The 14,075-nt window shown below is 38.7% G+C and overlaps 3 protein-coding genes across 4 annotated transcripts; 1 reads left to right on the plus strand and 2 right to left on the minus strand.

Moving 5' to 3' along the window:
- Window positions 1–128: 128 nt before the first annotated feature.
- cct3 (chaperonin containing TCP1, subunit 3 (gamma)) lies at window positions 129–5,593 on the plus strand. Its single transcript, XM_079469423.1, has 14 exons — window positions 129–352; window positions 925–986; window positions 1,063–1,113; window positions 2,052–2,114; window positions 2,200–2,296; window positions 2,767–2,884; window positions 3,012–3,198; window positions 3,325–3,474; window positions 3,564–3,696; window positions 3,784–3,865; window positions 3,965–4,145; window positions 4,394–4,639; window positions 4,773–4,904; window positions 5,026–5,593. The coding sequence occupies exons 1-14, from the start codon at window positions 325–327 to the stop codon at window positions 5,122–5,124; spliced, it is 1,629 nt and encodes a 542-aa protein (XP_079325549.1). The 5' UTR covers window positions 129–324; the 3' UTR covers window positions 5,125–5,593.
- Window positions 5,594–5,635: 42 nt separating this feature from the next.
- On the minus strand, window positions 5,636–7,809 carry LOC306901950 (uncharacterized protein). The gene is made up of 4 exons (XM_079470180.1): window positions 7,604–7,809; window positions 7,180–7,338; window positions 6,773–6,901; window positions 5,636–6,481 (listed from the first exon to the last, which is right to left on the minus strand). Exons 1-4 carry the CDS (start codon window positions 7,695–7,697, stop codon window positions 6,432–6,434), a joined length of 432 nt encoding a protein of 143 aa, XP_079326306.1. The 5' UTR covers window positions 7,698–7,809; the 3' UTR covers window positions 5,636–6,431.
- An 804-nt stretch (window positions 7,810–8,613) lies between these two features.
- Window positions 8,614–13,204, minus strand: tmem79b (transmembrane protein 79b). Of its 2 annotated transcripts, XM_079470182.1 has the most exons (6): window positions 13,046–13,139; window positions 11,673–12,249; window positions 11,379–11,573; window positions 10,858–11,080; window positions 10,059–10,102; window positions 8,846–9,983 (listed from the first exon to the last, which is right to left on the minus strand). In XM_079470182.1, exons 2-6 carry the CDS (start codon window positions 12,247–12,249, stop codon window positions 9,907–9,909), a joined length of 1,116 nt encoding a protein of 371 aa, XP_079326308.1. In that variant the 5' UTR covers window positions 13,046–13,139; the 3' UTR covers window positions 8,846–9,906. The 2 variants fall into 2 exon arrangements, with proteins under 2 accessions (XP_079326307.1, XP_079326308.1); XM_079470181.1 differs by having other exon boundaries at window positions 8,614–10,102; window positions 13,046–13,204.
- Between the last annotated feature and the right edge of the window lie 871 nt (window positions 13,205–14,075).

Genomic DNA, 14,075 nt, shown 5'->3' on the forward strand with positions numbered 1-14,075 from the left:
GTCAGTCTATACCCACTATTGCCATGTTTATTGTAATTCAAGTATTTATACAAACTAAACTGAAAGTAAGTGGAGATGTTGTGGATGCTCATTCATTGCTCTAATAAGGATTCTTTCGAGAACTTTTCACATCGCCACCGCTTAAGACCCACCTCCAAGGAGTGTCCGTGCAATTTGTGATTGGTGGAGATCAGGGTATGTCAATATTTCTCGTTTGCTCATTGGTCCGCTGTGTGACGACATCCCCAGTTACGCCTCGTGCATCCTTTCCATTTACCGTTGTGCTCGTTGTCCGGTGCCGGTGAGCTAATCCACGACGCGAAGATGATGGGTCGACCGGTTCTCGTGCTTAGTAAGTTCCGATTTCACCATCATATTTATGCATGCAAAATTGTTATTTTCTCATGACAAGCTACCGGACCAGTAGCTGTTAAAATAAGCAGGGAATGATTGCATCAATGCTGGAATGCTAGGCTAACTGGTGTGGCACGGGGGCCTCGCGTGTTCTGAAAGCTCGTGTCACTGTTGAGATTAGTCATTGTATTAGCATCATGGCTTGTAGTTCTCCTGATTAGTGATTTTACTGTAAAAATGGAATTTGAAATTGAATAGTCAACAATATAACAACGCTGCTAATTTTTTAGTCATCAATTGTGGCAGCCGCGTATGTGTAACGGGAAGATTGTAAATGGGTTAGCATAAGGCTAAATGCGCATAGATTGAGGATGTGCAGACTGAAAGCTGCACCCTGCTCATATCATTACATAGAAAGTATGCTTCAAGTTAGCACGTGTTTAGACGTTTGCTTAAATGCTGTATTATCTTGTATGTTCTCTGTTAATAAACTTGTCACGATGAATAAAATAATTGTTCACATTGAGAGGATTTGAAACACACTGGTGCTGTTGTTTCTGCCCACACCAGGTCAGAACACCAAGAGGGAGTCTGGGCGGAAGGTCCAGATAGGAAACATCAGTGCGGCTAAGGTGGGTCCGTTACCTTTTTGAGAAAGCGTGTCAGATGTCGGAAGAAATCCGCTAACATTCTCTTTCTTTTTTTTAGACCATAGCAGATGTCATCAGAACATGTCTGGGACCAAGAGCTATGATGAAGGTATGCTTCTAAAGTCAAATAAAATATACTTTACGTTCAAAAGTTCATTTTATTTCCCCCATAATAAGGAGCTAGTATCTGGGCTCTTATTGGCTGCATTTTCTTCATAATTTACTCTAAACTATATATTACATTTGTTTTGTAATTTAATATTTTGACAAGGTCTTCAAATTTTATGTTAAACATTCTTGCATGCACTTTCAGATCAGCTGATTTTTAAGATCATGTAAAAACATTTTAGCGAAGTGAACCTACAGTGCCCTCCACTATTGGTAAATATGAACAAAGGAAGCAGCATTGGTTCTCGTTTTTATTATTTATTTAAAAAATCTACAAAATTCCTACATTTCATTCAACTAAAACAATCTGAAGTGGGAAGAATATCACATGGCCACAATTATTGGCACCCCTAGAAATTCTTAGGAGTCAAATATCTCCCAAGTATATTTCCATTCATATTAAAATTTTCTGAGCCCACCAAGGTGACTAGAAACATATTCACAAAACCTTTTATCTTGCCACCAAGCTCTCCTGAACAGTTGTAAAAGTTTTAAGCTAAGAGTTTCCATTTAAAACCTATTCACAACGCTGCTGATAGTAGCACTGCTCGATTTTGACACGAATCATAATCAGGATTATTTTGGCCAATATTGAGATCCTGATTATTTCACCCAAGAATGGATAAGAACAAAACATCGGACTATTCTGAAGAGTCCTGAACTAAATCCTATCGAACATCTATGGAAAGAGCTCAAACTTATTGAAATGCTCTTAGCACAAACGTATAGGAGTCATAAAATTAGGACTGACACGCTCATTTTTAAAAGGGTTTCTTATAGATTGGCAAGTTAGGAGCTTCTTTTAGCCTTAAGATGTTTTTTGAATATGGGCCCTGATTTATACAATTATTTATGAAAAGTTTCGATGTTGTCTTGCAGATGCTTCTGGATCCTATGGGTGGCATCGTAATGACCAATGATGGCAATGCTATTCTGAGAGAGGTAATCATGTTTTAGAACTGAAATTTTTTATTCAGACTTTATTATTTAAATCTTACAAATGATTACATATTTCTGCCACATTCAGATCCAGGTCCAACATCCAGCTGCCAAATCTATGATTGAAATTAGTCGTACACAGGATGAGGAAGTTGGAGATGGGACCACCTCTGTAATTATTCTGGGTGAGTGTTATCTTTGCCCTTTCTGTGTCAGTACTGTCAAATCCGTGTAACCATGCAAAATACATTTACAAGTAATACATTTAGATTTTATTGATCTGATTTAGGGTTCTTAAAATGTTTGTATAGTAAGTTACAGATATTGTTTAGTGCCGCTTATTACACCATCAGATAATCAGCAGCAAACACAAAAAGATTAATCTTGAGTTCATTATGATATAGAAATTAAATAAAGATTGTGATGCATTAGATAATCAATATTCTTTCCTTTGATTTAGTTCTGGGATTGTTTTTAGTTAAGTAATTTTGCTTTCATTTTGCTCATTTTTTCGTGTTGGGAGCACATCTATGAAAACTTAGAGAACTGCCCACAGGATCAGAATTGTAGATGTTGGAATAGAGGTTCTCTAAAAGTGTAGCTTCCACTGATCAACTGTGTTGTGATGACTTACTGTGTGTATGTGACTGTACAGCGGGTGAGATGCTGTCAGTGGCAGAGCAGTTTTTGGAACAGCAGATGCATCCTACTGTGGTGATCAGTGCATACAGACAGGCTCTGGACGACATGTTGAACATACTCAAAGATATCAGGTAATCCCACACACGCACATATTTATTCAGTATTTGATAGTTCACTGGGGCACTTGTGTGATTAGTCTCTTCCTTTAGGGTTAACAAATTACATTTTATATGATTCTTTTATCTCCTGTTCCCACAGCACTCCAGTAGATGTGAATAATCGGGATATGATGCTGAAGATAATAAACTCAGCCATCAACACCAAAGCCCTAAACCGATGGTCCACAATGGCCTGTAACATCGCTCTTGATGCAGTTCGTACTGTTGAGCTGGACGAGAATGGACGTAAGGAGATTGACATTAAGAAGTATGCCAAAGTTGAAAAGGTAGGTCAAAACTGAAAATTTCATTTCTGTACAGATATCACAGTTTCTCTTACTTTAGAGAAGTTGCGTCTTTAGCTGTTGTATGCTGCTTTTAAGATCTATACAATTACTTGTGTGCCTGTATAGGTGCCTGGTGGCTTCATTGAGGACTCCTGCGTGCTCAAGGGCGTGATGGTTAATAAGGATGTAACTCATTCCCGTATGCGACGACTCATCAAGAACCCCAGAATTGTTCTCCTGGATTGCTCTTTGGAGTACAAGAAGGGTGAGAGTCAGGTAAGCTGTTGCTGAAAACCAGAATCTGTCTGTGAATGCTGCTTGTATAGACTTTTTAAAACTGTAACCCTCAACATGTTTCTCTTTAGACTGATATTGAAATCACTCGTGAGGAAGACTTTACCCGCATCCTGCAGATGGAGGAAGAGTACATTCAGCAGATCTGCGAGGACATCATCCGCCTTAAACCTGACCTGATCTTTACAGAGAAGGGCGTCTCCGGTACAAATGAGCACTACTACAAACGTGTGTTAATGTGGTGATATCAGAATGTGAGGTTCATATTTGTGGTTTGTCCTCTCTTGGTAGATTTGGCTCAGCACTATCTGATGAAAGCAAACATCACTGCAATCCGCCGTGTCAGAAAGACAGACAACAACCGAATTGCAAGGTGCAGAAAGATCTGCATTCGTATTTCCATATATTATTAAGTGCTTGGTGACTCCTTACAAGACAATTACATTTGTATTCTGTTTATTTTTGTTTTTAGAGCGTGTGGAGCACGAATTGCCAGCAGGACAGACGAGCTCCGTGAAGAGGATGTGGGTACAGGAGCTGGCCTTTTTGAAGTGAAAAAGATTGGCGATGAGTACTTTACCTTTGTCACAGAGTGCAAAGACCCCAAAGCATGTACCATCCTGCTGAGAGGAGCCAGCAAAGAGATCTTAGCGGTGAGAGAAGACACATGATTTTGCAATGCTTATCGGGCAAATGAAACGCATTTGTTTAATCATTATAAAACGTCTCCCAAAGGTTTCAGTAGTCAGAGCCACCTTCAGTAACAGGAGCTTTAAAAACTCTTTATTGAATGTTTGATTAACTCAGCCAGAATTTGCTGTGGCTTTAGACAGATTTCAGGGGATCTTACTCGAGTTAATTGACACTCAGTTTGACAGATGATCTCTCTCTGCTCCCTCAGGAAGTGGAGCGTAATCTCCAGGATGCCATGCAGGTATGTCGCAACATCCTGTTGGACCCTAATCTGCTGCCAGGTGGTGGGGCGGTGGAGATGGTGGTGTCTCACCGGCTTATAGAGCGTTCACGAGCGCTGACTGGTGTTGAGCAGTGGCCGTACCGGGCTGTGGCTCACGCGCTGGAGGTTATCCCACGTACACTCATCCAGAACTGTGGAGCCTCAGCAATACGCGTGCTCACATCTCTTAGGGTAAGAGATCTGTTTTTATTTTACCAAGCCCATCTAAAAATGTTGGGTTGCTGTTAGTTCACCTGACTCTGTTACTTTCTGTCTCGCGAGTATGTGATTATAGCGTTCAAGTGCATCTGTACTGCTATTTCAGGCCAAGCACACCCAAGAGGGCAGCACCTCATGGGGGGTCAATGGAGAGACAGGAACTCTGGCTGATATGGAGCAACTAGGGATCTGTGAACCTTTGGCAGTTAAAGCCCAAACATACAAGACTGCAGTGGAGGTAGGAGTTGTTTATGACGGCCATAAATGCGTCATCATAAAGTAGCCCACACCAATCCATGTCTTTTTGTAATTTTTTAAAAGTGTGCCTGTAATGGTCTGGTTCTTTCTCTCTTGATTAGACGGCCATCCTGTTACTGCGCATTGATGACATTGTTTCTGGTCATAAGAAGAAGGGAGATGGCCAGACAGGTGGAGCGCCGATGGAGGACAAGGAGTAAAGGAGCAAGATAAAGCAAAAAGGATGAAGCTTACAGAAAGGACAGTTGAGAGATCACCAGCTTTGCTGGCAAATAATGAGTGAAATGAAGCAAAGGAAGACCATACATACACAAGCATTTGTGTGCAGAAAATTGTTCTCAAACAAACATGTTCAGAAAGTCATTTGCACTGTTGCTTTGTGTATCAGTAGGCCAGAAGCTCTTCTACCCTCATTTAGTTTTTACCTCTTCTGGCAAATGAAACAACCCTGGATTGGATTAGGATGCGTTTGTGCTTGTATCTTTGTGCTTCACTTTGCTGGTATCTCTGTGCTTGACTTTGCTGGTAATGTAACTTTGTATTTCCTGCCGGTAATAAATTTAAAGTCTCACATCTAATCTTGTTGTGCAGCCTTTTCTTGCTTTGTGGTTTAATTAAAATGTACAGCTAGGATTGAAGTTACTTTTGTCTTTACAGACCATTATTCACTTTTGTTCTCTAAAAGAACACTTTGTAAAGTGTGTAAATTTTAAGAATAGCACTTAAGGAAACATGAACTGCAAACACCACCTCACTAAAACATTTCTATATTTAATGCAGGTATTTTGTTCAAAATGTTAAAACAACATCATAGAAGTAGGTACTCTGTATCAACAAAAAATTAAGAGCACTAACAATCACATTTACATTATATACAAGAGTGAATGTCAACAATTGGTCAACTGTCAAAAACAGTTTAAATATTCTCACTGGAAATCACTGCCTGCAGGAGTATTGTCATTTAGCTTTAAAAAAGAAACAGATGTGTTATGTGTAATGGAACTAAACTTTAAAAACTTTAAAGGGAGAACTCACCCAAAATTCTGTCGTAATTAACTTGCCCACGGGTTGGTACAAACTTGTAAAAAATTATATGCTTTGCTTAGAGCTCATCTGCCATTTAGAGAAAATGTATACTATAGAGGAAGAAATCTGTGTGGTTACTGACATTCTACCTTTTTGTTCAGCAGGACAAAAACATTTATACAGGTTTGGAACAACCTGAAGGTGAGAAAATGAAGACTTTTGCCTTTGAATCACCAGAATATACGCAATTTTACATCTATGTACAAGGTTTCATCTAATACGTTAACATGACAGTCATTTAAAATTTTAAAGTTTAACTGCCCCAAATGCCCTTTCCTCCAGTTACTTCGATTACTATGCTGTGACTGACTGAGGCAGTGCCACATACAAATTTAAACAAATTGGTCAAGGTGAAGTATGTTGTGAAAAATCCGCCATGCACAATTAATGACATCTCTCGACACAGATTTGTGCTTTTGTATCACCCCTGAGCTCTTTCTCCTGTCTCGGGGTCCACTCCACTGTCCAGATCTGACAGAAAAAAAGCTACATGAAGACAAGCCATTTTATCAGCAACCACCATCCTGACAAACTCGATTTTTTAGTAAACTCGCAGTAGAAATATTACTGTTATAATTACTATAAATATATTATAAATACTACCCCCCCCCCCCCCCGCCAAAATATGTTATTGACTCTCTTCTGTGGCACAAAGACCGATTGTAAGTAAATGAAACAATTTTCATGTTGGATCCATTAAATACTAATTGACAGAGACTTTGTCGGCTATTTAAAATGATAAATGATATGATCTTCTCTTACCCATGCTGGTGTCGCTGGAGGTCGGGTTGTGCTGCTGCTGGTTGATGAGGCTAAAATTGGGACGTCCTGCTGTACCCGACACCATGTAACTTGGCCTAGCTGTTGAGGTGCCCATATCTGTGTCCATGGCTGTTTAAACAAAACAAATAATAATTCATTGAATGCATTTATTGTAATAACTTAACGCATTTTCGTGGTAGATTAAAATAATGATCCCATGCCAATAAAATTCAAGAATGTGAGCCTTAATTAAACCTTTATCATGGTTTTTGCTTTAAGAATACTGCACGTTTGTCATGCAGAACAGTTGAAACAGAACAATGATGATCTTAATAGGCACACGACTTGACCTTTTTGTAAACGGGTTTATATTGTATCAATGTCCATATATATTTCAATAGGCAAACCTGAGAGTTCCTCCTGCGGGTGGGAGGGCGACTGCAGATTTGGGGGACTCGGAAACGTCTCAACATTGACAGCTGCGTTAATGACCCCGTTTGACACGGAGGTACCTGCGATCGTCTGAGTTGTTCCCCATTGACCTCCAGCGAGCGAGTTCATGGAGTCTGGACAATGTAAGTCAAACAAGTATAATGTCACGATTTTCAACTTCCGACCGACAGTATACACGTAGATCAACATACACGTGAGCAATCAAAATGATAGCAGCAGGTCAACATTGTAACACTTTACCACGACAAACTTATCAAATTGTCGTATATACGAAACAAACAAGTATTATGGATGCAGTGGAGCTTTGTTAGCACGTGTAAAACAGTCAAGGTGTATAAATCATCACCAGCAGTTTAATCGTGCTGTTATCGACCTTACCACAGCACTTGTTTCTCCTCAGTTTTCGAAACGGGCAGTTCTCCTTCATCCGGAAGAGACAAGCGCCGTGTTTCCTTCGGCATTGAGATGCCATTCCGCTTTTTATTAGTCGTGGCTAATATTATCATTTATACTGACGAGGTTCAAAGTTCTCGGAGGTCTGTCGTCATGTATGTGTTTGATAGCATATCAGATGACAGCAGGTTACAGGAAATACTTTTTACCCTCCGACAAAAAATATTGAAACTCGTCTGACAGGTTCGTATCTGTAACCCGACCACTGAGGAGATTGTTTTTGGTGTTTTAAATAATGGGCAAAAACATGCCCAAAGATTCATGTCATGAATGCACCCGGTTAAATAATGTTTATGACAATTTAAAGAATTCTGTACGCATTTTAACACATTGTGACAAACGTGTAGCTTTAAAATGAAAATATCATACAAGGTCTTAGAAATTTCGAAAGCTATATGGTTTTATAGAGAGCAGATCCTTCCTATACACAGGCTGCGTAGGGCCTCTGCACCACCGCCTTTCGAGGGCCGAATCCTAAACACTACAAAGCTATTTTTATAACGTGCGGATTCATCTGTACATGAATCATTTAGAATGTCATTTTTAATACTTAAATTGAATTACTTTGTCTCAGACAACATGTAGTGAGCGGCAGGTGATGACATGCGTGTTGATGCGTCTTTACAAATGGCCATGGCTTTAAAACGGAGACCTGTCTGTCTCTGTAGCATAGAAACGCCAACAAAGATAACAAGAGGGCTTTTCTGTACTATCAGAAGTGTTTTTGTACCATTTTCAAAGTCATATTTAGTTTTGCCAAATTATGCATGTACAGCTTTACATATATTTATCCACTGGCCAAACTAAAGTTGGTTTGACGTAGGATAGTTTAAATTTAGGGACCGTCTCCAAAGTTACATAGGCTTCACCTTAATATACTCTTTTCTAACTTCAATAGCATTTATAAAGGGAATAAAAACCAGCTGAACAGGGTTCATGTGGGTGTCAGCTATAACGCAAACCTTTTAGATTTGGGATATTTATTACAATAAACTGTCAAATAATATATAAGTAGTGTTGTGTATTTCTCTACTGTATGGAGTCATACACAAAATATACCATTATTTACAGGGAATGACTTACAAAACCAACTGTACAGTGTTCACATGAAGTCTTTGTCTCAGTTATAAACACACCAATGCAATCCACTGTATTTTGTTTGCCCATAATAATGTCATTTATTTGTCATCACATTTAGAGAATTATTGATGTGATGTCCTATGCTTAACTTTCTTGAGTTAACTATATTTATCATGTATTATTTTTGTTAATAACTCATTTGGTTAGTAAAACACAATGCATTTGCATGTAAAAGTTTTTTTGTACAGCTAGATGGTTCCAGAGCCACATGTTACATTTTGTAAAGAATTATTTACATGTGAATTAAAATGTGATTTAAAATTTATACTTAATTGTTCTGTCAGTTTAATGTATTTTGTTTTCAGTTTTTATTCAAGTGTGTTAATTGATATATTATTTCTTATAGTTATCTCAAATTAACTGACAAGGTCCCCAGGAAAGGTTTACTTAGGGCCCCCAGACGTCTAGGATCGGCACTGGTTTTATAGTTGTACAAATATGTTAAAAGTTTATTTCTACACCTTGCTCAGTGTACACAGCACACTTCCCTTAAATAAAAGAGAAACGCCTGCGGAAAAATGACATGCTTCGGCCAGGCAAAGAACACAATACTTTCAGGTGCCTTGAATAAGCAAGCAATGCATAGAGCTCACCATACAAAAATACACATTTGAGGAATAAATATCTAAAAAATTAATTTCTTATAGACATTCTCAAATCTTAAAATAGTAAAAAATATTCTGGAGCTCCTCTGAATGATTAAAACCCGTATAACGCATCTGCGCTGGGCTTGTTTTTGGCTCCACTAAAGTACATTTAATGTACTTCAGATTAATTTACTGCAGTTTTGGGTTTAAAGTTTTTACTTCTATTTATGAGTTTGTCCTGCAAAAAGAGCACCACACTCCCTCCCTCATTATGCCACCTCAACTCTATTCTTCGCCCCATCTTGGCAGCTAGATTGGCATTCTGGCAGATAACCTGGTCATTATATACATTTCAGTACTCGAGAATAGAAAAGAGGAACATGCAAAAAAAAAATCAGTTATATTAAACATTTTCAAACAGAAATGTTCTATAGTCCAATGCACATATGCTGGCTCTAAGCTTTGAGATATCCAATTGCCAAGGAGTCCAATGTGGATTTTCTAGCCCCAAAACCTCTGCTTGACTGGAGGAACTGGTGGTTCGGGGACGTCTGGTGCAAATATAGAACCTGCAGAATCTGAGAGGAAGATGAAGTAGAGGTTTGCCACCAGCATGACCAGCATCGGAAGAAAGGAGAACCCGAAGCCAATACCCCTTATGCTGCTGTCGCACGCTGCTGCGATCCAGTAAAGTAGTCTGTGGTGCAAAAAAAACAGCAATTTTCAACACTTATTGGTTTGCCAAAAAAAACAATAGGTGTTCTTTTAATGAATTAAAGAGTAACTTAAAATTACATTTGATGCAGTGTGTAATGTTGCTGTGTGTGAATGTCAGCTGTCTGCAGAGTTGTTAAGCCAAAAGTGAACGGATAACAAAGTTATTGGCTTGGGGAAAAAAGCAGTCGACTGAATCACACGAACAGTGATTCCTTGTCAGATTTGCGTCACTCGGTGTAATGCCCGCCTATGTTCCATTTGTGACAATTCAACACTAAGCGGTAGACCAATCACAGCAGACTAGTCAATCTGACCAATTAGACAGATGAGTTGCTGAATGAATCATTTGAGAGTCAGTCAAGAGGTTAGGTTATAATAAATACTAAGTATTTTTACACCTTGTATGTACGTAAACTTGTAGTAGGACCTTAAAATTACAAAATATTTACTATAAGATAGACAGCATGTGCCTGGAATGATATCTGAGTGAGTGGTTCTTACAAAACACAATGTTTACCATTAGCCTTTATGAAAAAAAGTGGTGTTACTAAAGTAAAACTGTAGGACCTAGTTTTATTTGGGAGATCCATAGTTTAACTATACAAATTGTGATATAAATTGCGGTTTTACAAAAATACAATCGTTGACCTATGGTTAGAGTGATAAAACCATGAGTAAGTTATATAAAGCAGCCAAAGACATGTGCTTGTGGTCTTCATGAGATTCATTATGTACCTGCCAAATGCAAAGACGATGGTGAGAATAGGAACCAGTTTAAGAAGATCCTGATTCAGGTACGCAGCCATGACTGCCAGCTGCAAAAAGTAAAGAAGAAAGAGGGAGATGGAATCCTCCACGTAGCGCTGGTGAACAGCAACCTGTTTTACTTCCCTCTCCCCCTCAAATTGCGGCTTCAATGAGCGATAACACAGACGGGACACGCCTAGTACCAACACCCCTAAGAATGAGAAAGTGAGCGACATTATAATGCAGTTTATGATTTCAGGAGTTTGGTTACAAAATTATTCCAAAATGTTTTTTTATTATGTTTTCATGTTTTAATTGTGTTAGGTAGCTGCAATGTTTAGTTGTTATTGTTTAAATCAAAACAAACAAACTGCAGTTTGATTGATATTAATTGGAATGCACCAATTTTTTATTTTTTTTTATTATCTAATTTTGGAACCAAACTCTTCATTTGTATATATTATAAAGCAAATCACTGCCCCATATAGAAAAAAACGCCCCTGGCTTACCGAGCACAATAGGTATGACAGCAAAAACAGAGCAGCGCAATGTGTAGACCAGCCTTAGGGGAGCACTATCAAGTGGAGGGGCATCAAATGGTAGGAAGATGTACCCCCCCCACACCAATAGTGGGAAGATGAAAGCCGAAGTGAACATAGATGCACCCAGTTTAAGGGCTTCGCGACTCGACCTGTCATGGATACCTGGAAGAGAGCGAGATATCAAACCATTCATATGTTTATCTTTAAAAAAAGTTTCAGATCACTTAAAACTGTTTCGATGTAGGTTTAATATCTACTTACAGCAGTATGGTTCAACAGGCCAGTCTCTGTAATGCTCTTCCATAGGTATTCCGTGCGTACTGTCTGTCCCCAGGAAGTAGCTTTTCTCTTCTTCTCCATCTCTCCAGTCGTCAACTCGATCCCGGGGATATTCCGGCTGGCTGATGGCGCGCAGAACGGTCACGCTGGTATTAAACACTCCAGCTGCTTTCTCTGGCATAACATTCTCCTCCTCTATCTCAGGGTTTTTCTCTCCATTCCTCAGCTCCAGCTCGTAAGCCCTTTTTTCGTCTGTCTCCATCCATTCCTCACTTATCTTCTGCTTCTCTCCCATCCCAAACTCCTCCCTTTCGCTCTCCGTCCTGCTCCCTCCACCTCGGAGCGAGGCGCAATCTGATCTCACGCTTGTGGTCTCTCTGTCCTTGCCTGTGCTCAGTCTGTGCTCAGATTTTTTATCAGACCACTGTTGGGTACTGGGTTCCATATCTGCATTTTTGATCATCGCTATGGAACCCTCTGTGCCGTTTATGGTCTTTGTTAGATTGTCGACTTCTGCAACCTGGGGAACTGCAACTTTTGCAGGAGGGCCCTCGTCCATCTTCCCAGGGCATGAAGAGAGAAATTATGAAAACGAGCAATGTTGAGAAACTACAAATATCAATAATGTAACAGAATCAACATTTCATATATTTTAAAATGGTTGTTTTCTTCCGAGACTCATAAACGTTTTACAAAGCAAGAAAATTAAGTTAATTGACTTAACTAAGCATATTTTCTGCATGCTACATTAGTTCATTTTTCACAATGCATCAGCATAAAATTAAAGAAAATGTCGTATTATTCGTACCATTTCACAAATGAGATAACCGCAGTTTGTGGAACAACAAATCATGGTAACAGTTAGCTGTCATGACAGAAACTTAGCTATATAATGTATTATCTGTACATAAATCTACATAATTGTAATCAAGGCAGTGTACATTTAACAAGTCGCATCAATATGTAAATAAATCATTAATAGTAAACATTGAGAACTAGATTATTTATCATAAAAATACACACATTCCGCCCAAAAGTCTCAACTAAAACAAATGTAAAGTTATAAAGGAGGACGTGACGCAGACACAAGGCCTCAAAACAACATGACGACATATGATCACAAACAGGCCGAGAACAACATTAGATGACAGCATTAACAATCCGTTGCAGCTCAACATGGCACATTTGATCGGAACTTTACCCATAGAAACTATATAAAGTAAAAGAGATTTAGCCGGGCGACGTGAATCCGTAGCTAGATACGTCAAAACAAGACGACGCGTTGCAAACACACGGTCAACGGAACATTTAACATACAAAGTCAAGGTTGTTTGTGGTTTTGTTTTTGTGCTCACCCCGATTTCGGCACACGGTGTTATATTTTCTGAAATGTTTTTTCTTCCTTCTTTGAAATGAAACTCCCGTTGTGGAAGTTCAGGTGTGTCCAGGTGAAGTTTCTTAAAGGGACAGGCTCTTAAAGGGGAAGTCGCCGACTCGCGCACTGGACTTGCGTCAATGGAGTCTTTAGGCTACATACATACTACATTAAATTACATTACACCAGGTACCCCTCTAGCATTAATTAAAGTGATACTTCACCCAAAAATTTAAATTCTGTCATCATTTACTCGCCTTCGAGTTGTTCCAAATCTGTTTACATTTCTTTCTTCTGATGAACACAGAGAAATATATTTGGAAGAATGCATAACCAGACAGATTTTGTCCCCCATTTGATAACCATCAAAAGTGAACAGTGAACTTCAAAATATCTTCTTTTGTGTTCAACAGAACAAAAAAAAGATAGAGTAGTTTTCCATACTATGAGAGTCGATGGAGGGCAATGTGGTTATCTGGTTATAAGTATCTTTCTTTATGTTCATCGGAACAAATACATTTATACAGATTTGGAACAATTCGTAGGTGAGTAAATGATGACAGATTTTTTTGGGTGAAGTATCGCTTTAACAAAAGAAAGAATCCAAAATAAGACAACAATCAAGATTCAAATAAACTGGAGATTCCAATGGACATTCCAATGGACTTTTTGACCCCTAGAAACCATTGAAATTAGTGAAGAAATGTAAACGTTATTGAGCTTTCAATCCAGAAAATATATCATGTACATGGAACTATTTAACTATTTTACTTTTTAGTACTATTTTAACAGAGACATGATCAAATACAAAATAAACAAAATATAGGCTGTATGTGTTATCTGTGTTATATTTTATGTGTAAAACAAAAATTATTCACTACCCTATAAAAGTGTGACAACTTGGTCCAGTCTCCCCTACATCCTTCAACGACCGCCTAGAATCAAAAGTAAAAGGGTTTCTACACTGTAATATTACTAGCATTAAATCGACCAAAATTAAATTTATCCTC

Source organism: Barbatula barbatula (assembly GCF_947034865.1).
Source record: "Barbatula barbatula genome assembly, chromosome: 12".
Taxonomy (NCBI): domain Eukaryota; kingdom Metazoa; phylum Chordata; class Actinopteri; order Cypriniformes; family Nemacheilidae; genus Barbatula; species Barbatula barbatula.

Bases quoted from the DNA above. Each gene is read 5' to 3' on its own strand.
- cct3 (XM_079469423.1), top strand. From the start codon at position 325: ATGATGGGTCGACCGGTTCTCGTGCTTA. The intron at 353-924 runs GTAAGTTCCGAT...TGCCCACACCAG, and splicing joins TCGACCGGTTCTCGTGCTTA to GTCAGAACACCAAGAGGGAG. The intron at 2,885-3,011 runs GTAATCCCACAC...CTGTTCCCACAG, and splicing joins AACATACTCAAAGATATCAG to CACTCCAGTAGATGTGAATA.
- tmem79b (XM_079470181.1), bottom strand. From the start codon at position 12,249: ATGGACGAGGGCCCTCCTGCAAAAGTTGCAGTTCCCCAGGTTGCAGAA. The intron at 11,081-11,378 runs GTAAGCCAGGGG...TCTCATTCTTAG, and splicing joins TGTCATACCTATTGTGCTCG to GGGTGTTGGTACTAGGCGTG. The intron at 10,103-10,857 runs GTACATAATGAA...TTTGCACCACAG, and splicing joins ATCGTCTTTGCATTTGGCAG to ACTACTTTACTGGATCGCAG.
- LOC306901950 (XM_079470180.1), bottom strand. From the start codon at position 7,697: ATGGCATCTCAATGCCGAAGGAAACACGGCGCTTGTCTCTTCCGGATG. The intron at 6,902-7,179 runs GTTTGCCTATTG...TTGTTTAAACAG, and splicing joins CCCGCAGGAGGAACTCTCAG to CCATGGACACAGATATGGGC. The intron at 6,482-6,772 runs GTAAGAGAAGAT...TTTTTCTGTCAG, and splicing joins CTCCAGCGACACCAGCATGG to ATCTGGACAGTGGAGTGGAC.